Source organism: Armigeres subalbatus, chromosome 2 (assembly GCF_024139115.2).
Source record: "Armigeres subalbatus isolate Guangzhou_Male chromosome 2, GZ_Asu_2, whole genome shotgun sequence".
NCBI lineage: Eukaryota > Metazoa > Arthropoda > Insecta > Diptera > Culicidae > Armigeres > Armigeres subalbatus.
Window position 1 is genome coordinate 265,737,607 of NC_085140.1, and position 26,556 is coordinate 265,764,162.

At 37.8% G+C, this 26,556-nt stretch overlaps 1 protein-coding gene across 6 annotated transcripts in view; it reads right to left on the reverse strand.

The window, feature by feature from the left end:
* Positions 1 to 1,364: 1,364 nt before the first annotated feature.
* LOC134212179 (uncharacterized) overlaps positions 1,365 to 26,556 on the reverse strand; it is a 119,204-nt gene continuing 94,012 nt past the window's right edge. For all 6 annotated transcript variants that reach the window (XM_062689804.1, XM_062689801.1, XM_062689800.1 and 3 more), the window contains exons 3-16: positions 21,959 to 22,191; positions 15,121 to 15,285; positions 14,636 to 15,057; positions 14,445 to 14,555; positions 14,219 to 14,371; positions 5,005 to 5,393; positions 4,829 to 4,934; positions 4,374 to 4,763; positions 4,108 to 4,312; positions 3,372 to 3,579; positions 2,751 to 3,314; positions 2,369 to 2,689; positions 1,970 to 2,307; positions 1,365 to 1,908 (exon numbers count right to left, since the gene is read on the reverse strand). In XM_062689804.1, coding sequence (XP_062545788.1) covers positions 1,556 to 1,908; positions 1,970 to 2,307; positions 2,369 to 2,689; positions 2,751 to 3,314; positions 3,372 to 3,579; positions 4,108 to 4,312; positions 4,374 to 4,763; positions 4,829 to 4,934; positions 5,005 to 5,393; positions 14,219 to 14,371; positions 14,445 to 14,555; positions 14,636 to 15,057; positions 15,121 to 15,285; positions 21,959 to 22,191 — 3,958 coding nt within the window. In that variant the 3' untranslated portion in view covers positions 1,365 to 1,555. The remainder of the gene's footprint in view (positions 1,909 to 1,969; positions 2,308 to 2,368; positions 2,690 to 2,750; positions 3,315 to 3,371; positions 3,580 to 4,107; positions 4,313 to 4,373; positions 4,764 to 4,828; positions 4,935 to 5,004; positions 5,394 to 14,218; positions 14,372 to 14,444; positions 14,556 to 14,635; positions 15,058 to 15,120; positions 15,286 to 21,958; positions 22,192 to 26,556) is intronic.

Sequence of the window (26,556 nt, forward strand, 5' to 3'; positions counted from 1 at the left end):
TCATAGAATACATTTAAAAATACTCGTATTTTTAAGGGCACACCACTCAATACTGGAGCAACGCACAACTGTCATTTTTATTATTCCACGCATGCTGCGACGCAGCAAACTGAAATAATAAAAATTACAATTGTGCGTTGCTTCCGTATTGAGTGAGTGGTGTGCCCTTGAAAACGCGAGTACTTTTAAAATTGGAGTCTATTATGCTTGTCCTTAAGGCCTACTTAAAGTTCCACAAGAGTAATGGCAAAATATCAAAGATTGATTTCTGTTTTGAACAGTAGGAAATAAATTTTTATAAAACATACTTTACATCCGCTTACAACTCGACAGTTCAAGTATTAAATCATAGTCAATAATAATAAAAAAGATTTGCCGAAAAAACAATTTTTAAGGGGTTGTTGGCATGAAATGTGAAATATCTCCAAAAATAATGAAATTACGAACTTGGATACCTCGACAAAGTTTTTCAGGCGAAGTTTTGCTACAACTTTCGTGTAGACACAAAACTTGTATGTTGAAAAATAAAAAATAAAGTGAAAATTATTTGTCTCACTAACAGGGGGATTGGTCATTAAGCTTAATACCTTCAAAGAAGCGCAACAACTTACCGATAAAATGCCTAGAAGACATTATTACGCTAAATCGCTTAAAAAAATTGTTTAAACGCATTAAAAAGAGATTAAAAAATTCACTGTTTGCTTGCCGGCGCTTGTCAAATCGGTCTTTTCTGATAGCAAAGTAGTTGCGAAAAAGGACAACTAGACGTCTTATCAAAAGATATTTTAGTAACAAGATAAAGATTGCCACTTCCAGAACATCTTTTGCTGGCGAGGATAGGGCGCTGAATGTCAATGAAGGAAAACTCCATATGATTTGACAGTACCGTACCCAACATGTTTCGGACAGCAGAGCAATGGGAACCGAAGCGATAATCTGTATCTTGTAACTAAAATGTCTTTTGGCTTATCTTATCTGATCGTGAGACTTAAAATCGATAAGGTAGATATCGGCAATGGGTATTATGCATAATACACAATGCTGAACGAGTTTTCATATAGCTATAAATTGGTGCCACACATTATGGGCCCACATGCTCATCACAAAACTGTTGACGTGGATGAATAGAAAGCTTGGAGAGGGAAATTTCCATCTCACGCGATTCCTAGTATCTATAACGATTCGGAAACAAACTTTTGCGTTGTGATCAAATTGTGACAACGTGTAAGGGACGCCAGAGCACATCCTTTTATAAACACAATCTAAATTTTGAAAAAAAAATCCAAGTAAAGATATTTCCTTTTCATACCTAATTATCTAATTGATAATATGTATGCTATGTGTAATCAGAAAATCAATAAGGCTTTGATACGTCGCTATATATTTGAACGATTTTGATTTGGAGATGATTTGTTAGAATTGAAACATACTTAATTACGAAATCATACACGATGGCGCACCCAAACTATTGTTGAGAGGACAAAAAATAATAATAAAACGCATACAATTATCAACAATAAATAACCATAAACAAAAAGTATCAACCTTAAACGTGTTACTGTTTCAAATCGAAAACTTTCCCGCAGTTTTCCTGTTTACCGTATACGATTGCTTCCTTCGCTTTATCCGGATCGGAAACGGTGCCGCCGCCCCGCAGCTTCAGCGTTATGATGTTGGCTCTGTTCTCGAGTGCAATCGCCAAGTACTGGCCACCGTTGAGGATCTCGCAGGTGGTGATCTTCTCTTGCGGTGTGTAAACGGCCAGTGATTTGCCACTGTCCAGCTCCCACAAACGGATCGACATGTCACGCCCATCTTTATCTCCGGACAGCAGTATTTTACCCGAAGGATCCAGCTTCAGTAGTGTTACCGGTGCGCTGTGTCCAGTCAGTGTGCATCGGCAGTTACCTACAAAGCGTTAGGACAACATGTGGAATTGTAAGATAAATTTATTTCACGGGCATCCTACCTGTTACCAAGTCCCATATCAATATTCGAGCATCCTCCAAGCCAGCGATGACGCACGTGTTGGTCTGAGAAATGGCTAGCGAAACGGTGTTACACGATGGTTTCCATTTCTTGAACAAGGTACCGCTCTGTAAATCGTATACCACGATGAAATTCGGACTGGGCTCTGCAAGCTCTTTGGCCACTACACAAACGTACGATCCTTCGTGTGTAATGGCAGACAGCGATGTGATGAAGTCATGATGGGGTATTCGGAGGTCGTAGAGCAGCTTCTTTTGCGATAAATGCCAAACAAGTAATGGAAACGGTTTCTGCGTTTCATCGCCACACACCAGAATTCTGGAAGAAAATTTATGGGTTTAAAACATATCATTGGAAAGGATTCCGGCAATTATTTTACCTGCCATCGCCGGACACCAGTAGAGAATTAAGGAACCTATCTTCACCAGCTTTAAACGTAGTAACGCAGTCTCCAGAGTCAATGTTCATTAAATTAACATACATCCGATTTCTTGACAGACATACCAGGTGTGACGCATCATGCAGACCAAAATATGGCATCTTCTGATTCATGACACCTTTCAACGTAACCTTGAACTTTCCTTCATCGAGGTCGACGATCCTAATCTCTCTCCTGCACAAAACAGCCACACCATTATCTCCAACTGGACAAATCGACGATGGCTGTGGCACTCCGAGCAATGTTCGCACCTTACAACACCTGAAATACAAATCGCTTCGTTCAACACACACGCTTAAAACCTTCAACTTCCAATACATACTTAGCAACATCCCACACGCAGATCTCCTCCCTCTCAGTGCTCAGCGATATTACGAAGAACCCATCAATGTTTAAGTTCATTATCAGATCGTAACCCACCGAGGAGATTTTATCATTTCCGCTTTCCTTCTTCTCGTCTTCCGTTACGAAGTTTGGTTCGCTGAACTCCAGCTTCTGCAGATATGTTAACGGGCTGGAATCAATAAAATTGCACCACTTTTTCAGCACTGCATTATCAGCCAAGCTCGACCCGTCGGCCTTCATTTCCGCCGTAATGTACACATTCAATAAGGAAATCATCTGCTGACCGTCGTAGTTCAAAGCCTTGTAGTAAGTCTCCAGAAACTTTTTCAACACCAGCAAATGGGCGAAAGCTTGAACGCCACTATTTTCAGTTAAGTTCGCTAAATAAATATCATTCAACAAATGAACACAGCCGGTAGCGGTTAGTTTCTCGTGAAGCCAGCCCAGATCGGTGAGGAAAGACGAGGAGGCAAAGGATGCTGCACTGGCTTCTAACTTGTACTTGTGGTATGGGAGTTCTATGAATTTCCTGATGTTGAAGCTAAAATAAAATTGATGTGAGAAGTCGTGCATGAGATGTGCAACGTTGGCCACGTACCTTTTATCTTTTCCTTTCTTATCGATGTAGCAGTTTGGCTGCGTCTCAAAGTAATCGTACAGTGTTTTGTGCGCCTCTAGAATGTCCTTCTCGTATCGCTTCCTAGCTACTTCTCTGAGCGTTTTGTCCACAACGATAATGTTTTTGTTGTGCAGAAATAATGGTCCCATTTTCCAGCAAAAATGTGTCCATAACTTTGTGGTGGATCCTGAGAATATAAGTTTTCAATGCCTTTTAATTATTTTAATCTTAGTTGAAAATTTATAACTCTATAAGACATCTGACTATATTTTTTGAGTAATAATCTTCTTAATTAATAGTCATATAGAAACCCATGCTAGAAAAGTGTTGAGTTCCAAATAAATGTGCTTCTCATGCCTAAAGACATGATTCCTCTGAATTCGAACACTCATAATGAAGCCACAAATTCACAACAACCCCAACAAATAAATTAAAAATCTTTCTGGCAGAGCCTGCATGAAAGCAACCAAACAAAAGTAAAAGCTAATGAACAAGAGTCAAGCAGAATGTGCAAGTATTGGGGATGAGAAAAGAAATCGAATTAAATAAACACAAACCATAACTTATTAGTAGACTTTCAGTTCCTACAATTTTTAAAATAATCTAATGAAAAGCATTTGGTGAACATTTTTTGGTTTGAGATTTAGCACAAATAAAACCTGACTAGGCTCATCAAATAGCATGCATGAGAAATCACATGGCAATTACAACTTACCTGTAACTAAATTAGAATTCCTAATAAGCGTAATAATCTCCGTTTCGAGTAGACCTTCCCGCGCCGCTAGCAGCACCGACACAATAAACCTAGTGATAACGCTAGTGAACTTTTCCTCCAGAATGTCAAACACTTTCTCGCTAATGTGTGACACAGATGTATCATCCAGCTCTGTCACTCCGAGCCACGCAAGCCACCAAAGTATCTGCAAAATTGATAAACAAATTGTGTTATCAAAGCTACACATCAAACTGCAGAAGATTCACCTTCGCCTGCACCGAAATTTTCTCGTTTGATTTCTTCCAACTGTCAGGTAACTGTAGAGCGCCATTTGCCGAGTAAATTGCCCCACCTCCGAAACACAGCACATCCTCCCATTGTTCCTGGGTGAACGGACTCAAGTACAGAAAACATTCCGCGTCGGCAATCTTCTCCTTCAGCCGTTTCAGCACCACATCATCTGCTCCGAGCTGATCCAGGCTGGTGCAGCTGGACGATACAGTCAGAACTAGTTTCACATTGTCCAACAGTTCAAGTGGTAGCCACTCTAACGCATCCAAGTCCTGAAGACCATCGACCGAATCGATTAAAATCGTAATCTGCTGCTTTGTGCCTTCTATCAATTGCTTCAGAGCTTCCGAGTACGATTCAATTGTCTGGTCATAAAAAAAGGAAAATCATGAATATATGCATTTCATGTTCGTAAATAATGATGTCTTACATGGTTGCAACGAGTTGGTACACTATTCACCAGTACCGAAATCTGTTCAGTGATCGATCCCAACAACGAGGTGACATCGGAACTCATGGCAGTTAGATTGGTATATCTGGAAAGTATTAAAAATTTGTTTCAAACGTGAATTTCTCTGGCACTATTGGTCCACCTATTCATCATACCTCAAAACTAGATGAGACTCCGGCAGCCACGTGTGAATATTCTGAGAGATTTTCGCCACAAGAACACTTTTCCCGGCACCGGTTTTCCCGAACACCACCAGCGGTTTCCGACGGTTGCTGGTGAGATATTCCTTCACTCGGTCCGTTATGGAGAAATTGGCGCAATTTTCGTTCAGAACACGTGAGTGGCGATTTACCTCCTCGATCTCACTCAACAACCGACGGTCGACTCCGTACGTGCACATGGGAATCGAATATTTACTCATATGCTCATCGGCGATGAGACCAATCTCCGTAGACAGGCAGTTTTCCAGCATTGTGGCGAACTGGTCCTGCTGCTGCGCTATGTTTGCCGAAATGCGAATGATGTGTTTTTCGCTGAGGTGATTCTGAAAAAGAGAAAATTGCTACATCAGTGAATACCCATATGTATGAAGAAAAACCATTTGAGAAACATTGCAATTCTCATTCACAATTTGTATTACTCGAGCGCATGGAAATCGTATAACTTGAATTATCACGTCGAGCTAAAATCTAATAATTTATTAATTCAATTATTTTCATTTATATTCCTATTCCAATTTCAATCCAATCTAAATCTAATACGTATTCAAACAACAATCTAACTAGACCAAACCATAATTCAGGCCAAATCGAAATTCAAATACAATCCAAATCCAAATCCAAATCAGTTTTAAATCCCATCCACATCCAATCCAAATTCAATCGAATTCAACTGCAATTTAAATCCAATCCAAAACTAATTCAAATCCAATCTGAATCAAATCCAAATCCATTTCAAATCCAATCCAAATCCAATCCAAAACCAATCCAAAGAAAATTTCAATCCAATCCAAATCGAATCGAAATCAAATACAAATCCAATCCAAATCCAATCCAAATCCGATCCAAAAAAAATCCGAATGCAACCCTAACACAATTCAAATCCAATCCAAAAACAATTCAAATCCAACCCAAAGCCAAATCCAATAACAATCCTATCAAGATCCAATGCAAATCAAATCCAAATTCAACCACAAACCGAAATCAAATCCAATTCAAATAAAATCCAAATCTAATGGAAATCCAACCCAAATTCAATCCAATTCATAATCCAATCCAAATCCAAATCAAGTCCATTTAAAATCCATTCCAAATCCAAATCAAATTCAAATCCATTTCAAATTCAATCCGAATCCAATTCCAATTCAAATCCAATTTATATCCAATCCATTTTTCAATCCAAATCAAATCAAATCAAAATTTGATTCGAATTAAATCTGATTCCAATTTAAATCTATTCCAAATCCATATCGGAATTCAAATACAATCATATCTAAATCCAATCGAATTTCAATCAAATCCAAATTCCACTCAAATCCAACCCAAATCCAATCCATAAATAAATCTTATCATAGTCCAATCCAACCCAATTCCAATCCAAATCCGACTGGATTCCAATCCAAACAAAATCTAATTCTAAGCAAAATCCGATTCAAATCCAATACAATCGGAATCCTAATCCCAATTAGGCCAAAATCCGATTCAAATCTAACTAAAACGTATTCAAATCCAATCTAAATTTTATTTAAATCCAGTCAGAACCCAATCCAAATCAAACCTGAATCCTATTCAATTTCAATCATAATCTAATCCATATCCAACCCAAATCTAATCCAAATCCGATCTGAATCCACTCGAGATTCAATTCATTTTCGATTCCAAATCCAATCCAAATCCAATCCAATTCCAATCCAAATCCAATCCAAATCCAATCCAAATCCAATCCAAATCCAAATCCAATACAAATACAATCCAAATACAATCCAAATACAATCCAAATTCAATCCGAATCAAATCCAAATAAGATTCAAATTAAATTCAAATCCAATCCAAATCCAATCCAAATTAAATCCTAATCCAGTCCAAATCCAATCCAAATCCAATACAAATCCAATCCAAATCCAATCCAAATCCAATCCAAATCCAAACCAAATATAATCCAAATCCAATTCAAATCCAATACAAATCCAATTCAAATCCAAACTAAAATTCCAATCCAAATCCAAATCCAATCCAGATGCAATCCAAGACCAATCCAAATCCAATCCAAATCCAATCCAAATCCAAAACCAAATCCAATCCAGATGCAATCCAAATCCAATCGAACCAATCCAAACCAATCCAAACCAATCCAAACCAATCCAACCAATCCAAACCAATCCAAATGCAATCCAAATTCAATCCAAATCCAACCCAAATCTAATCCAAATCCAATCCAAATCCATTCAAAAACCAATCCAAATCCAAATCCAATCCAGATGCAATCCAAATCCAATCCAAATCCAATCCAAATCCAATCCAAATCCAAACCAAATCCAATCCATATCTAATTCAAATCCAATCCAAATCCAATTCAAATCCAATCCAAAACCAATCCAAACCCAATCCAAATCCAAATCCAATCCAAATGCAACTCAATACCAATCCAAATCCAATCCAAATCCAAATCCAAACCCAAATCCAATCCAAATCCAAATCCAATCTAAATCCAACCAAATCCAATTCAAATCCAATTAAAATTCAATCCAAATCCAATTCAAATCCAATCCAAATCCAATCCAAACCCAAATCCAATCCAAATCCAAATCCGATCCAAATCTAAATCCAATCCAAATCCAATCCAAATCCAATCCAAATCCAATCCAAGTCCAATCCAAATTCAATCCAAATCCAATCCAAATACAATCCAAATTAAAATACAATCCAACTCCAATTCAAATCCAATCCCAATCCAATCTTAATCCAAATCCAACTCGAATCCAATCCAATCCAAATCCAATCCAATCCAAACTCAATCCAAATTCAATCCAAATCCAATCCAAATCCAATCCAAATCCAATCCAAATCCAATCTAAATTCAATCCAAATCCAATCTGAATTCAATCCAAATCCAATCCAAATCCAATCCAAATCCAATCCAAATCCAATCCAAATCCAATCCAAATCCATTCCAAATACAATCCAACTTCAATCCAAATCAATACAACCCTAATCCAATTCAAATCCGAATCAAATCCAAATCCAATACAAGTCCAATCAGATCCAATCAAATCCAATCCAATCAAAATCCAATTCAAATCGAATACAAATCCAATCCAAAATTCGATCCAAATCCAATCCAAATTAAATCCACATCCAATCCAAATCCAATCCAAAACCAAATCTAAAACCAAATCCAATCCAGATGCAATCCAAATCAAATCGAAATCCAATCCAAATTCAATCCAAGTCCAAGCCAAATCCAATCAAAATTCAATCCAAATCTAATCCAAATCCAATCCATATCCATTCCAAATCCAATCCAAATCCAATCCAAATCCAATCCAAGTCCAATCCAAATTCAATCCAAATCCAATCCAAATACAATCCAAATTAAAATACAATCCAACTCCAATTCAAATCCAATCCCAATCCAATCTTAATCCAAATCCAACTCGAATCAAATCCAATCCTAATCCAATCCAATCCAAACTCAATCCCAATTCAATCCAAATCCAATCCAAATCCTATCTTAATTCAATCCAAATCCAATCTTAATTCAATCCAAATCCAATCCAAATCCATTCCAAATACAATCTCAATCCAATCCAAATCCATTTTAAATACAATCCAACTTCAATCCAAATCAATACAACCCCAATCCAATTTTAATCCAGATCAAATCCAAATCCAATACAAGTCCAATCAGATCCAATCAAATCAAATCCAATCCAAATCCAATTCAAATCCAATCCAAAACCAATTCAAAACCAAATCCGATCCAGATGCAATCCAGATGCAATCCAAATCCAATCCAAATCCAAAACCAAATCCGATCCAGATGCAATCCAGATGGAATCCAAATCCAATCCAAATCCAATCCAAATCCAAATCCATTCCAAATCCAATCAATATCCAATCCAAGTCCAATCCAAATTCAATCCAAGTCCAATTCAAGTCCAATCCAAATCCAATCCAAATCCAATCCAAATCCAATCCAAATCCAATCCAAATCCAATCCAAATCCAATCCAAACCAACCAAACCAATCCAAACCAACCAAACCAATCCAAACCAATCCAAACCAATCCAAACCAATCCAAACCAATCCAAACCAATCCAAACCAACCAAACCAATCCAAACCAATCCAAACCAACCAAACCAATCCAAACCAATCCAAACCAACCAAACCAATCCAAACCAACCAAACCAACCAAACCAATCCAAACCAATCCAAACCAATCCAAACCAATCCAAATCCAATCCAAATCCAATCCAAATCCAATCCAAATCCAATCCAAATCCAATCCAAATCCAATCCAAATCCAATCCAAATCCAAACCAAATGCAATCCAAGTCCAATCCATATTTAATTCAAATCCAATCCAAATCCAATTCAAATCCAATCCAAATCCAAACCAAATCCAATCCAAATCCAATCCATATCTAATTCAAATCCATTCCAAATCCAATTCAAATCCAATCCATATCCAATCCAAATCCAATAAAAATCCAATCCAAATCCAATCCAAATCCAATCCAAATCCAAACCAAATCCAACCCAAATCAAATCCATATCTAATTCAAATCCAATTCAAATCCAATCCAAAACCAATCCAAATCCAAACCCAATCCAAATCCAAATCCAATCCAGATGCAATCCAATACCAATCCAAATCCAAATCCAAAACCAAATCCAATCCAGATGCAATCCAAATCCAATCGAAATCCAATCCAAATCCAATCCAAATCCAATCAAAATTCAACCCAAATCCAATCCAAATCCAATCCATATCCATTCCAAATCCAATCCAAATCCAATTAAAGTCCAATCCAAATTCAATCCAAATCCAATTAAAATACAATCCAAATTAAAATACAATCCAACTCCAATTCAAATCCAATCCCAATCCAATCTTAATCCAAATCCAACTCGAATCCAATCCAATCCAAATCCAATCCAATCCAAACTCAATCCAAATTCAATCCAAATCCAATCCAAATCCAATCTAAATTCAATCCAAATCCAATCTTAATTCAATCCAAATCCAATCCAAATCCATTCCAAATACAATCTAAATCCAATCCAAATCCAATCCAAATCCATTCCAAATACAATCCAACTTCAATCCAAATCAATACAACCACAATCCAATTCAAATCCAAATCCAATACAAGTCCAATTAGATCCAATCAAATCTAATCCAATCAAAATCCAATTCAAATCGAATCCAAATCCAATCCAAAATTCGATCCAAATCCAATCCAAATTAAATCCACATCCAATCCAAATCCAATCCAAAACAAAATCCAATCCAATTCAAATCCAAATGCAATCCAACTTCAACCCAAATCCAATCCTAATCCAATCTTAATCCAAATCCAATACTAATCTAATCCAATTCAAATCAAATCCAATCCAAATCCAATCCAAACTCAATCCAAATCCAATCCAAATCCAATCAAAATTCAATCCAACCAAACCAATCCAAACCAAACCAAACCAAACCAACTAATCTCAATTTCAACTCAATTTCAACCAACCAATCCAAACCAATCCAAACCGAACCAAACCAATCCAAACCAATCCAAACCAATCCAATCCAACCAATCCAAACCAATCCAAACCAATCCAAACCAATCCAAACCAATCCAAACCAATCCAAACCAATCCAAACCAATCCAAACCAATCCAAACCAATCCAAACCAATCCAAACCAATCCAAACCAATCCAAACCAATCCAAACCAACCAAACCAATCCAAACCAATCCAAACCAATCCAAACCAATCCAAACCAATCCAAACCAATCCAAACCAATCCAAACCAATCCAAACCAATCCAAACCAATCCAAACCAATCCAAATCCAAACCAATCCAAACCAATCCAAACCAATCCAAACCAACCAAACCAATCCAAACCAATCCAAACCAATCCAAACCAACCAAACCAATCCAAACCAATCCAAACCAATCCAAACCAATCCAAACCAATCCAAACCAATCCAAACCAATCCAAACCAACCAAACCAATCCAAACCAATCCAAACCAATCCAAACCAATCCAAACCAACCAAACCAATCCAACCAATCCAAACCAATCCAAACCAACCAAACCAATCCAAACCAATCCAAACCAATCCAAACCAATCCAAACCAACCAAACCAATCCAAACCAATCCAATCCAAACCAATCCAAACCAACCAAACCAATCCAAACCAATCCAAACCAATCCAAACCAGTCCAAACCAGTCCAAACCAATCCAAACCAATCCACATCCAATCCAATCCAAACACAACCAATCCTAATACAATCCAATCCAAACCAATCCACATCCACATCCAACCAAACCAATCCAAACCAATCAAAACCAATCCAATCCAAACCAATCCACAATCCGATCCAAACACAAACCAAATCTAATCCAAACCAATCCACTTCAGTCCAAACCAATCCAAACCAATCCAAACCAATCCAAACCAACGCAAACCAATCCAAACCAATCCAAACCAATCCAAACCAATCCAAACCAATCCAAACCAATCCAAACCAATCCAAACCAACCAAACCAATCCAAACCAATCCAAACCAATCCAAACCAATCCAAACCAATCCAAACCAATCCAAACCAATCCAAACCAATCCAAACCAATCCAAACCAAACCCAATCCAATCCAATCCAAATCCAATCCAAATCCAATCCAAATGCAATCCAAATCCAATCCAAATCTAATCCAAATCCAATCCACATCCAATCCAATCCAAATACAATTCAATCCTAATACAATCCAATCCAAATCCACATCCATTCCAATCCAAATCCAATTCAAATTCAATCCAAATCCCATCAAAATCCAATCCAATCCAAATCCAATCCACAATCTGATCCAAATACAAACCAAATCTAATCCAAATCCAATCCACTTCCAGTCCAAATCCAATCCAAACCCAATCCGATTACAATCCACATTCAATCCAAATCCAATCCAATCCAAATTCAAATCCAATCCAACTACAATCCAAATCCAATATTATCCCAATCCAATTCAAATCCAAATCCCTCCCAATCCCAATGCAAATCCAAATCCAATTCAAATCTTATCCAAATCCAATCAAATCCAAATCCAATTCCAATTCAATCTTAATCCAATCCGATTAACCCAATCCGATTACAATCCACATCCAATCCAAATTCAATTACAAATCCAATTCAAATTCAATCCAAATCCAATTAAAAACCAATCCAAATCCAATCCAAATTCAATCCAAACTCAATCCAAATCCAATTCAGATCCAATCCAAATCTAATTAAAATTCAATCTAAATCCAATCCAAATTCAATCCACATTCAGTCCAAATCATATCCAAATCAAATCCGAATACAATCCAATTCAAATTCAATTCAAATCCAATCAAAATCCAATTCAAAATCCGATCCGAATATAAGCCAAATCTAATCCAAATCCAATCCACTTCCAGTCCAAATCCAATCCAAACCCAATCCGATTACAATCCACATCCAATCCAAATCCAATCCAATCCAAATTCAAATCCAATCCAATTACAATCCAAATCCAATATATTCCCAATCCAATTCGAATCCAAATCCAAATCCATTCCAATCCAAATCCTATCCAAAACGAATCAAATCCACATCCAGTTCAAATCCAATTAAAAACCAATCCAAATTCAATCCAAATCCAATTCAAATCCAATCAAAATCTAATTAAAATTCAAACTAAATCCAATCCAAATTCAATCCACATCCAATCCAAATCCAATCCGAATACAATCCAATTCAATTCAAATCCAAATTCATCCAATCTCAATTCCAATCCAATTCAAACCCAATCCAAATCCAATCCACATCCAATCCAATCCAAATCCAATCCAAATTCAATTCAAGTTGAATCAAAATTAAATTCAAAATCCGATCCGAATATAAGCCAAATCTAATCCAAATCCAATCCACTTCCAGTCCAAATCCAATCCAAACCCAATCCGATTACAATCCACATCCAATCCAAATCCAATCCAATCCAAATTCAAATCCAATCCAATTACAATCCAAATCCAATATATTCCCAATCCAATTCAAATTCAAATCCAAATACATTCCAATCCCAATGCAAATCCAAATCCTATCCAAATCGAATCAAATCCACATCCAGTTCAAATCCAATTAAAAACCAATCCAAATTCAATCCAAATCCAATTCAAATCCAATCAAAATCTAATTAAAATTCAAACTAAATCCAATCCAAATTCAATCCACATCCAATCCAAATCCAATCCGAATACAATCCAATTCAATTCAAATCCAAATTCAAATCCAATTCAATCTGAATTCCAATCCAATCCAAATCCAATCCAAATCCAATCCACATCCATTCCAATCCAAATCCAATCCAAATTCAATTCAAATCCAATCAAAATCCAATACAAATCCAATCTAAATCCAATTCAAAATCCGATCCGAATATAAGCCAAATCTAATCCAAATCCAATCCACTTCCAGTCCAAATCCAATCCAAACCCAATTCTATTACAATCCACATCCAATCCAAATCCAATCCAATCCAAATTCAAATCCAATCCAATTACAATCCAAATCCAATATAATCCCAATGCAAATCCAAATCCTATCCAAATCCAATCAAATCCAAACCAATATTAATCCATTCCAAACCCAATCCAAGTGCAATCCAAACTCAACCCAAATTCAATCCAAATCCAATTCAAATCCAATCTAAATCCAATCCATACTCAATCCAAATCCAATCCAAATCTAATCCAAATCCAATCCAATTAGAATCCAATCAAAATCTAATCCAAATCTCATTAAAATCCAATCCTACTCCAATCCAAATCAAATTCAGAACCAATCCGAATCCATCCACTATCCAATTCAAATCCAACCCAGATTCATTTCGAATCCAATCCAAATCGTATCACAATCTAATCGAAATCCAATCCTTACGTAATTCAAATCCAATCCAAATCAAATTCAAATTTAAAACAAAATAAATTCAAATCCAATTTGAATTCTATCTAACGCCAATCCAAGAGGAAGTTCTAATCTAATGTAAATGCAACCCTAATCCAATAATTTCTGAGGTGTGAATCAAAGCCGTCATCTATTGATTTGTATGATATTTAAATTCACCCACCTTCAAATCATTTTGTGTGTTGGTCAATCTGCGAACCATTTCTGCTTCTACGGATGAGGAATTTTCCGTGACTTTCAACGGTGGGATGGAATTTTGAATCCAAAGACATCGCTTAGAGAGTTCCTGATTGATGAGAACGGTGTTGTTGATTTCCTAAAAGATAATGTAATACTTTTATTGCTGAATCTTAAAACGAATGTAAATAAATCACGTAAATAAGTCGCACCTGCTCAACAACCGTAGTCAGATAGGAATCTCGCAGCTCTTTGGAGAAGACGTCTATTAAAATTTTCAGCAACGTAGAGAGCTCCTTCTCCGATTCTTCTGCCGTTAGATTCTGAAATCACATAAAACAATGTCACCGTTCATAATAAAAAGCAATGCTATAAGAGCACATTTCGGCGATAAATCACTTACCGAGTTATTTTTGGCATTCAAACGGTAGCACGCTGGCTGTGACTTGTCGTCCAATGTATACCACTTCTCCAGAATAGCGCGGTCCGGTGCGCTCAACTCGGCCGTCTGTAGCACCGTAGTAAAGTCTTGATTTTCGATAGTCAGCGGCAGCAACGGGTCGCCCAAAGTGGAACTCAGAAACAAAATCGGAATCAAATAGGAATCGCACGATTGGCGAGCGATTTCCGCCAAGCAGTTTGCCGCCAGATCGTGCCCCCCTTGAGCCTCCAGCGGACCGCTGAGCCAGTTTGTCACGTTGAAACTGTTGCCCCTGGCTTGCAGTACGTGCAGATCGGAAACATGCAACTCAAAACCACGACTTTGGCACTTCTGATTCAAACCCTTGAAGACTTCCCGCAGCACAGTTTTCTCCGTTTGATACCCTGCGGGATGATAAGGAATTGGATTACGAAAGTTGTTAAATTGAAACAGCCGGTTCAACCAACCATCATCGGCCGCCAGAATGTAGAGAACAATCTTCTTATATTTATCCGTACGGCGACTAGCAGCTGGTTTCCCGTACAACGGTGTCAGGTTCTGGGGAAGATTTTGCTGAACCGACAGGATATCGCATGGTGGTGTAGCAGCCATGGGACTGTTAGATGTTGAATCTGCCGAAAATAGATGGAAACCATATAAAAAGGAAATCAATTAACATGGTTGTAGCTAGCAGTGGCTGATAGAATGGATGAAGTGATACTATTTCAAGCCAGCAGGCACAAAGTTGAATGATCTACAACGGATTTCAATAAATTGATTGCATTATAATTTGGTATGGCGACAAAATGTAAAGTAGGTAATTATGTAATTGTTCAAACAAAAATAGCTCAGCCGTAAACAGCTGTAACCCATACATCTAGTGTCACCAGTGTATAGTACAAAAGATTCACGTTGGAATTGATTATTTGGGTTTTGGTGCTATCTGTGATGGGTCTGTCTGAAAATAATGTTGCTGAGGCATTCCACGGGGGCATGTCAGTCGATCCTGAGCGACCATTTCGAAAATATTTGAAACTCTGCACAGTTTTTCAATTTCATCTAAATCGTCATTTTTCGATATCAAATCTTCATATTGAGTCACGACTAACTTTTCAAAAGGGTGTATGTGAAAATGGTTCAGAAATATTTAAAAAGCTGCACAGCAAAAACGGAATGTTCGATTGTTATGATTTTTTCAGCAAAGTTAGACAACTAAATGGTGATTCTTAAGAAAATGTGCACAGTAAAAAAAAAATTTTTTGCCTTTAAAAATATCATTTTGTCACAAAACTCAAAAATCTCAAAACCCTATCTTTTTTCGAACGTAATTTTTTAGGAAAACGGTCCATTATATTAGCTATCTACCATAAAAATTTGGTGATGGTAAACTAATAAACAAAAAAGTCATGACATTTCAAACATTTCACAATTTTCACATTTAGTAAAAAATTTTTTCTGTGTAAGTTATTTCGAGAATTGCAGTTTGATGCAGATTTTATTGTTAAGGGACGTGATTTAAACAAGTTGTTTTCATGATATTTTGATTTAATTATTCATAGCATCTATAAGAAACTTAGACACGATCCAGTGTTGTGATCAAAAGTATTGATAGTGTCATAATTTTCATTGCACGTGACTGGCGAAAAATTCTTTTAATAGTGTTGAAACCTGTTGATAATAACGTTGATAGAAACATATCAGAAATGTTATTTTTAAGACAAAAGCTGCAAAATCAAAGATTTATATACACGTGTACGTCTATAGTTTACCTGCAAAAAATATACCTCTTAGAGAATAGACTTTATGATCGGGAGGAAACGGGTATCTTCAACAACAACAAATGCATGATGGGTACATACCATGACAATGCTCACGAAAAAGCAAAAAAAATACTACTACTAAGGTTGTTAAAGATCTTATAGTAATTTTTTTCTTCAGTCAAGCAAATGACACCAAACTAGTCAGTAAAAACTTAAAAGTGATTTTGTTTATTGAAATATTACGAACAACATGAGTAGCCGCTTTCTCAACTGTTGTAGGCCGTTTGATGGAAAAAAGTGTTCCAAAGAGTTACGAAATCTCACCGAAAGCACCATAGATAAACTGAAAGCGACTGGTTATGCTCCAATGTCCACATTGAATACAAATTTACGCATTTGCACGTCCTGCCGTCTAAACGTTGACAAAAGAGCAATCTGTATATCATCGGTTGAGCAGAGCGCAGGAAGTTCGAAAACGACAGCAACTGAGGAATTGCCAGATGTATCGACAACAACTGAGGAATTACCAGAAGCAGTGTTGTAAAATGTCATTTGCATTCGTTTGTATAATTTTCCCAGAACTTTTTTCAGAAGGTAGCTATCAATTCATGTTGTATGACGAACTTATAGCGGTTAAATGGGCCTACAACTTTGTCTAACGAGACTTTGCTGTAAATATGTAATCTGGGGCTAGGAGGCAAAATGTCATTCAAATGACATTATGTCAAATGACACGTGACATTTTGGAGAGTTTTCACTCTCCAGCCTTTGATGTTATACTTAGAGCAATGTACCCTTGGACAAAAATATAACCCTACTCAAGCGTTATGAGTACATTCAAAATTATGGAAGAAATTTTGCTTCTAAAGAAAGTTATGAACAAATTAGTCAAATGACATGCAGATGACATTTTACAAGCCTGACCAGAAGTATTAAGTGCTGAGAGCCTTGCCACCGTACCATCAGCGAAATCTGTTTCAACAAATCAATCGGAAGATGAGTGTATCCAAAAGGTCAACATCGAACGCTTTAACGAGGGCATAGCTGGGATAAAAGTGACTCCGATTAAATGGAGAAGATGGACTACGTTTATTACCCGGAGAAAAATACCGTGAAATAAACGAAGCTGTACGAAGAAACCTCTTCAAATTAGGGACCTGATGGTGTGGAAAATACAGACTACGATGAGGTAATTATAAATGAAGGAAAGGTTCTCGAATGCAGCCACGACAAGGAAAGAAAAATTATTGATTTTGTCGATGCTGCCAAGTTCGTGGTCTATTCAGGATGCCATTGATGAGTTCAAAACCAATAGAAATACAGTAAAAGAGGCAAAACAATTGAAGAATAACTGTCTTTCAACCAAAAATACTAGGTCTAGTACTGCATTAACAGATGAGACAAAAGAAATAGTAGTTCAATATTTTGAAGATGATGAAGTAAGTCGAGCTATGCCTGGTCAAAAGATTATGTATCAGTAAAAAAGATGGAAAGCGTCAAGCAATCCAAAAACGATTAATGATGACGACTTTGAAAGAAGCGTACACACGCTTCAAGGAAATTCACGATAATATTAAAATAGGCTTTTCCTCATTTGCAAGCCTTCGCCAAGGCAATGTAAGCTTCTTTCCAATTCAGGAACACATAATGTGTGTGTGCACAACCCATGAGAATATTAATCTTATTTTACATAGTTTGAAAAGAATCAATTTAACAAAGGATATTAAAATGTTAACTGGTAGTCTTTTGTGTGAAAATACAACATCAAATTGCTATCTACGATCTTGTTCGGATTGTCCAGATTCTTCATCATTGGAAAATACTTTATTCGCTGAGTTTGAAGAAAAATATATTGATCAGTTATCATTTGAGCAATGGGTGACCACGGATAGGTGTGACATAGAAACTATTGTAAAACCTGTAGATGAGTTTGTGTCATAATTTTGCTTGAAATTAGAAAGTTTAATCCCTCACGATTTCATTAAAACAGAACAATCCAGCTTTTTAAAAAATACGAAAAATACATTACAAAATGGTGAATTTTTAGTCATTTGTGATTTTTCTGGAAATTACAGCTTTGTATTGCAAGATGAAGTGCAGTCCCATCACTGGAACGTACAACAAGCTACAATTCATCCATTCGTTATTTATTTTAATGGAAGTACGCAAATTGAACACTTAAGATTTATTATAATTTCCGAAGATTTAAGACACGATTCAGTATCCGTAAACATGTTCATTGAAAAATGATTAACTTTTACGCGTTGATAAGCATAAAGAAGTCAAAAGATATATTTCATGTCTGATGGAGCAGCGTCGCAGTACAAAAATCGTAAGAATTTTTCGAGCCTATGTCAATTTAAATCAATGTACGGAATTGATGCAGAATGGCATTTTTTGCTACATCACATGGCAAAGGTCCTTGTGATGCTATTGAGGAACAATAAAGCGCATGGCCACAAGAGCAAGTTTAGCCAAAGAACGTGAGCATCCAATTAAAACTGCGAAAGAACTTTTGATTGGGCAAATCGTAGAAAAGAAAAGATTTAACCAAATTATCATTTTGTTTTACTACTACTGAAGAGTACGAAATAAAGGCTTCAGAGCTCAGCGAGCAATTTAATAACGCGAAAACGATCCAAGGAACCCAAAAATTTCACTGTTTCATTCCATTGTCGGAAAATAAAATTAAAGCAAAACTATACTCAAACTGTGCTGATAATAATTCAAAAGTGTTCGATATTTTAAAATTGAATAAAAATAAATAAAAAATAAGTATTAATAAACTGTTTTCATGATATCATAACCCATACCAAAATTCAAACCCAAAACTCTTAGAGTTTCTATAACAACATTGTGTAACTGCCACATTTAATTTAATACTTAGGATAATATTAATTCATTTTTATTTATTTATACACTAGCTTTATGTACCCGGCCTTGCTCGGAATTGCCAGTTTGATTCGCAGTTTTTTTTTCACAATCGGAAAATGAATAAACCAATTGGTCAACAGGATAATTGCGTTTTCTTATCGATACTTCATCATTTGATCAGAAGAAGGCAGATTTCATTTGAAAACATTGACTGATTTTGAAGAAGGGAGCAAACCCATATTCGCCATATTCCGGGCAAACGTTTATTTCTAAAGAAGGAAAAACATCCACCGATGCCTTATTCCGGGCAAACGTCTATTTTCAAAGAAGGGATCACATTCACCATCCAGAAGGAAACACATTAATCATTGCTTGTCACTGGGCAAACCATAATTTCGATAAATGGTTAAATTGATCGATAACTAAACAATACAATAATGGGTTCAGAAGTTAGGCTGGAGCATACACACAAACATACAAACATTGAGTTTATATATCTCGGTACTTATTCAAAGGACGTATGTGATTTTGTAAACAAAGATGCATACGTCGATTTGTCAAATATGATGGCACTCCTACGCAAACCAACACAACGAACATGTAGCCGAAACCTCCCCTACCTGTATGTGGCGATGGTTTGCGTGGGAGTGCTATCAGATTGCAGAAATCAACGTTTAAATTTTTGTTTACAAAATCACATACGTCACATCACTGAATAAGTATCCGAGATATATAGATAGCTAATAGCTATATGTATCCGGCTTTGCTAGGGACTGAAAAGTAAATTATTCAATTAAAATGTCCAATGCTGTAGCACAAAACCCACAGAGGTAGATCTACCGCTCATAGAATTGTTCCTTTGTATCAATCTATTTTTATATATTTGTTTGGCCCTTCTACCTTTTCAATAAACATCTTCCAAAAATAGAGAATAAGTGTACCAAATCTGGTTGTAATTTATCCTGGGAGTTACACTGAATTGCTCATTTTTAAAGACAACCCCTTCCCCATAATTTTTCCCCAATGACCCTCCCACCTCCTTTGTTATCTTCTCCTTGGGATAGAAAATGTGTACACCAAATTTGGTTGAAATCGGTCCTGGGAGTTAGGTGTTACACTGAATTGCTCTTTTCTAAATACAACCCTTCCCCTTACCTCCCTTTTTCCCAATGATCATCCTTTGTTTTTTTCTTCTTAGGATAGAGAATGTGTGTACCAAATTTGGGTGAAATCGGTCCAGGGGTTTAAAATATACACTGAATTGCTTGTTTTCTGAACAATACCCCTCCCTCAGACCCTCCCTCTTTCCCAAATTACACTTCCATATGATCGACTACTCTTAGTGAATATGTGTACAAAATTTGGTTGATATGGGTACTGGGGGTTGGGAGTTACACTGAATTGCTCGTTTTATAAAGACAACCCTCCCCATACCCTCCCTTTTTTACAATGACCGCCCCACCCGCTTTGTTATCTTTTCTTTAGGGTAGAGAATGTGTGTATCAAATTTGGTTGAAATCGGTGCAGGGGTTCAGAATTTACTCTGAATTACCCGTTTTCTGAACAATACCCTCCTCCAGACCCCTCCCCTTTCAAAGATTACACTCTCATATGATTGTTTCCTTATATTGAATATGTGTACAAAATTTGGTTGAAATCGGTCCTAGGAGATGCAAGTTACACATAATTGTTCGTTTTCTAAACAAAACCCTCCCCTTTTCTAAATGACCCTCCCACCCCCTTTGTCAACTTCCCCTGAGGATAGAGAACGTGTGTACCAAATTTGGTTGAATTCGGCCAAGTGGTTCAGAAGTAGTTAGCGAACATACATACATAGATTGATTTTTATGTATATAGATATAATATTTATACATATAATATACATAATATCGATGAATACATAAATATGGAATATCATACAAACAACTTGTTTAACTCACGCAAGGCCCTTAACAATAAAATCAGCATCAAACTGCGATTCTTGAAAAAAAATACACGGAAATTTTTTTGTTTACTATATGTGAAAATTGTGAAATGTTTGAAATGTCATAACTTTTTGTTTATTAGTTTACCATCACCAAATTTGTATGGTAGATAGCTAATATAATGGACCGTTTTCCTAAAAAATTACGTTCGAAAAAAGATAGGGTTTTGAGATATTTGAGTTTTTGTGACAAAAATGATATTTTTAAAGGCACAAAAATTTTTTTTTTACTGTGCACATTTTCTTAAGAATCACCATTTAGTTGTCTAACTTTGCTGAAAAAATCATAACAATCGAACATTCCGTTTTTGCTGTGCAGCTTTTTAAATATTTTTGAACCATTTTCACATACACCCTTTTGAAAAGTTAGTCGTGACTCAATATGAAGATTTGATATCGAAAATGACGATTTAGATGAAATTGAAAAACTGTGCAAAGTTTCAACTCAATAGAAAATCATGAATTAAAAATTTTCTTAAATTTTGATGCTGTTGCTTGAATCGCTCTGCTGTGCATATGCAGCACATGTCTCGAGTACATAATTCATATTAAATTTGCGAAAAAGAATACCCTTGCTGATGAAACTCCTACTGGGTTCTGAGTCCCACCAAGACACGTGGATTATGTTTCGCAAATTTAATATCATTTTCGAACATTTTAAAACATAGTGTAATATTATCAACTTACCAGAGAGTGTCACCGATTGAACATTCTGCAGTGACTTCAATTGCGCCCTGCTTGCTTCGGTTGGGCCACCAGCCGCTACTGGAGCGGATCCAATCGCAGCGCTGGCAGTTGAGTTGTTCGAAACGGGCCCTGTGCCGGAACCGTCGGAGGTAACTTCCGGTGCTGCCAGAGGAGCTTCTTTTGCATCGTTGGATTTGGGTTTACCCTTTTCGGCCAGCTGATATGAGGGCGATCTGAAAGTTAGTGCAGAACAAAAGTAAAGGTACATTAGTAATAGTTTAATAAAGTTCTATAGAATAATGGTTGACTAACATATATAAGCAAATTAGTGTATTTTTCATGTTTTCAAATGAGCTTCTAGAACATTTTCCAAGAAAGGAGAAAAATTCGAAGAAATTTTTGGGGAAAATAAAAAAAATAACACTTGAGATTCATAGGCGTAACTAGATTTCCGGTCTAAAGGGGGGAGCATGGTCCAGCTGATGTGGTATATTTCTTTTAGTTGAAAAATTCCCATATACTTACTAAAGATTTTTCCTTCGACTTTTAAAATAAGCAAAAAATCAACTGATTTCCAATAATGGTGTGATTGCGTCATTACATGTCTATCACTCTACCGCGTAAATCAAACTCAACGAAAATCTATTTCTCGCGGTTTTCGCGTATCCTTTGTACTTTAAAAAACGCGTTAATTGCGTTAAGGCAGACGAAACTCGAAAATTACGATCTGTTCGTAAGAAAATCTGTTCTCAAATTTAAATTTCTATTTTTATAGTAAAATGCCAGCAAATTTTCACAGGGAATGTGTTTGGAATTATTCGAATTTCAACTTGAAAATATTTTCCTCCGAATTCCTATAAGGTACCACGTGGCACCTGAGACTAATAAAACGCTAGTTCAGTAAAATTGTTATCGCATACTTAGAAGACATGGTCTTTCATCATTAGGTCGGCGGAGGGTCCGCAAATCGTCTTTTACCTGATCGATCCACCTTTCCTTGCCTTCTTGTTCCCGTCGGATCAATGTCGAGAACCATTATCACTGGATTACAGTTCGATGTTCTGGCTACGTGCCCGGCCCACCGAAGTCTTCCGATTTTCGCGTTGTGAACAAGGGATGGTTCTCACAACAGCTGATGCAACTCGTGGTTTATTCGCGTACCATCCGCCATCTGCCCACCATAGATGGTACGCAACACTTTCCTTGAGCTTGAGCTTGATTGACTGCTCGTAGTTGCTACTCCATTATGACCAGATCAGCTGTTCTTGCACAGGGAACCAACAGATGTTTGCTTGGGACTAGCACACATCTTCAATGTACAAGTACTGGTGATCTAATTTGTTAGGTCATACTGGCGCCTGCCACGTCAGAATGCAAGTCAATGTAGGGAAGGGGGAGGAAATGATGATGCAATCACTCGCCCACTGCAAGCCGAATATACCTCTGCACTTGCCACGAGTTCATGCGGAATTTGTTGGAATTTCTGGGTTAGGTTGGAGAGGCAGAAGTCCGTCTTGGTTAACGAGCTGCCAATGTGATAGATAGGAGAAGGTAACTGATAGAATTTCTAATTGGATGTAGGAAACGAGCTCTATAAGTTCATTTCCAATTCTAGCAGATTACTGTTAGAATACTCAAATTGAAGGTATAGGAATAGTAATGGAAACGGTATGGAAGTCCGTTTCCAGTTCTAGCGATTGCTAGAACATGAGAAATAAAGAGAAAGATACAAAGTAGGAGAATGGAACGGACCTGGGATTGAAATTCACGACCTCCTGCTTATGAGGCAGAAGCAGTAGCCATATGACTACCAAGCCCGCTTCGAAACAAGAGAGACCACGCACTGAACTGATTAATTTTATTACCGGCCGCGCAATGCAGAACACAATAATTCGGCCGACCGCGCGATCGTTCTGCTGTCCGAAACATGAGAGATCACGCACTGAACTGATTATTTTTATTACCGGCCGCGCAATGCAGAACACAATAATTCGGCCGACCGCGCGATCGTTCTGCTGTCCGAAACAAGAGAGATCACGCACTGAACTGATTATTTTTATTACCGGCCGCGCAATGCAGAACACAATAATTCGGCCGACCGCGCGATCGTTCTGCTGTCCGAAACATGAGAGATCACGCACTGAACTGATTATTTTTATTACCGGCCGCGCAATGCAGAACACAATAATTCGGCCGACCGCGCGATCGTTCTGCTGTCCGAAACATGAGAGATCACGCACTGAACTGATTATTTTTATTACCGGCCGCGCAATGCAGAACACAATAATTCGGCCGACCGCGCGATCGTTCTGCTGTCCGAAACAAGAGAGATCACGCACTGAACTGATTATTTTTATTACCGGCCGCGCAATGCAGAACACAATAATTCGGCCGACCGCGCGATCGTTCTGCTGTCCGAAACAAGAGAGATCACGCACTGACTATAGATGGTACGCAACACTTTCCTTTCAAAAACTCCCAGTGCGCGTTGGTCCTCCACGAGCATCGCCCAGGTCTCGTGTCCGTAGAGGACTACCCGGTCTAATAAGGGTTTTGTAGATAGTCAGTTTGATACGGCGACGAATTCTATTCGATCGGAGCGTTTTGCGGAGTTCAAAGAACGTACGATTTCTTGCCATGATGCGTCTCCGAATTTATCTGCTGGTATCGTTATCGGAGGTCACCAGTCAGCCCAAGTACACGAATTCTTCAACCACCTCGATTTCGTCACCACCAATACAAACTCGTGGTGGGTGGCTTACATTGACCTCTCTTGAGCCTATCATGTACTTCGTCTTCGACGTATTGATGACTAGTCCAATCCGTTTAGCTTCGCTTTTCAGTCTGATGTAGGCTTCTTCCATCCTCTCAAAGTTACGTGCCATAACTTCGTCGCCGAAACCAAATAACTGGACGGACTTTGTGAAAATCGTACCACTCGTGTCGATCCCTGCCCTTCGTATTACCCCTTTCAAAGCGATGTTGAATAGCAGCCACGAAAGACCATCACCTTGCCGTAACCCTCTGCGCGTTTCGAAGGGACTCGAAAATGCCCCTGAAACTCGAACTACGCACATCACCCGATCCATCGTCGCCTTGATTAACCTTATAAGTTTATCCGGAAATCCGTTTCCGTGCATTAGCTGCCATAGCTGGCTCCGATCGATTGTACCATATGCGGCTTTGAAGTCGATAAATAGATGATGTGTGGGCACGTTGCATTCGCGGCATTTCTGCAATACCTGACGTACGGTGAACAACTGGTCTGTGGTAGAGCGTTCACCCATATATCCCGCCTGGTACTGCCCCACGAACTCTCTTGCAATTGGTGTTAGTCGGCGGCATAAAATTTGGGAGAGTATCTTGTAGGCGGCGTTCAGCAATGTGATTGCGCCGTAGTTGCTACAAACTAGCTTATCGCCCTTTTTGTAGATGGGATACACGACACCTTCCATCCACTTCTGCGGCAGAACCTCATCCTCCCAAACCTTGGTACCTCTACTGGTAGTTGGTCAACTCCAGGGGCTTTGTTGTTTTTCAGCCGGCCGATCTCCTCCTGGATTTCCTGGAGATTCGGAGCCGGAAGTCGCATGTCCTGCGCGCGTGCTCCTAGGTCCGTCACCATACCGCCACCGTTGTCTGCCATACCACCATTCAGGTGCTCTTTGTAGTGCTGCCGCCACCCTTGGAGCACCCCACGCTTGTTTGTAAGAAGGTTCCCGTTTACGTCCTTACACATATCGGGCTGTGGCACGTGGCCTTCACGTGAACGGTTTAACTTCTCATAGAACTTTCGTGCGTTATTAGCACGGTACAGTTCCTCCGTCTCTTCACGGTCTCGATCTTCCTGCTGACGCTTTTTCCTCCGAAAAATCGAGTCATGTCTGTTCCGCGCCCTTTGTATCGTGCCTCATTTGCCCTCGTGCAGTGATGCAGCAACCTCGCCCATGCTGCATTCTTCTCCTCAACTAACTGCTCACATTCGCCGTCATATCAGTCGTTTCTTTGATCCGGGGCCACCATGCCTAGTGCAGCGGTTGCGGTCCTGTCAATGCACTATGGTCCAGGATACAGATTTACGCGGAAAGATGCATTTTATGCCAAAACTATATTTTTTAGAAAAAACTGTTGTTCTACAAAATTGTTCGAAATAGTAAGGCCATCATTATGGTTCTTCCAAAAAATAGGGTGGCCCATCATATAAAAAAAATTAGAAAACATTTTTTTTATTTCTCGGAATATTGACATGTTATGTTCTACAAACTTGTAGCGTAGCTTATTCCAATCAATTTTGCTAAAAAAAAATTTTCTGTAGCTCTTGAGTTTACCTAATTGGATTAGGGTGTACCTCAAAAAACAGTATTTTTGATCTACTTTTTTTGTTTTAGATTTCTCGAAAAAGGCGTCTTCAGGTGACTTTTAGAGCTCAAAAAAATACAACTTTTGATGGGTAAATTCGCCCAATATCTTTTTCCGATCAAAAGTTAAATCGTTTTTCTGTCAAAATTACATTTTTTTCATAAGTTGATATCTCCGGTTAGGGCAGACCAAGATAATATATATACACGGCATTTGAAAGAGAAATTAATATTCTTTAT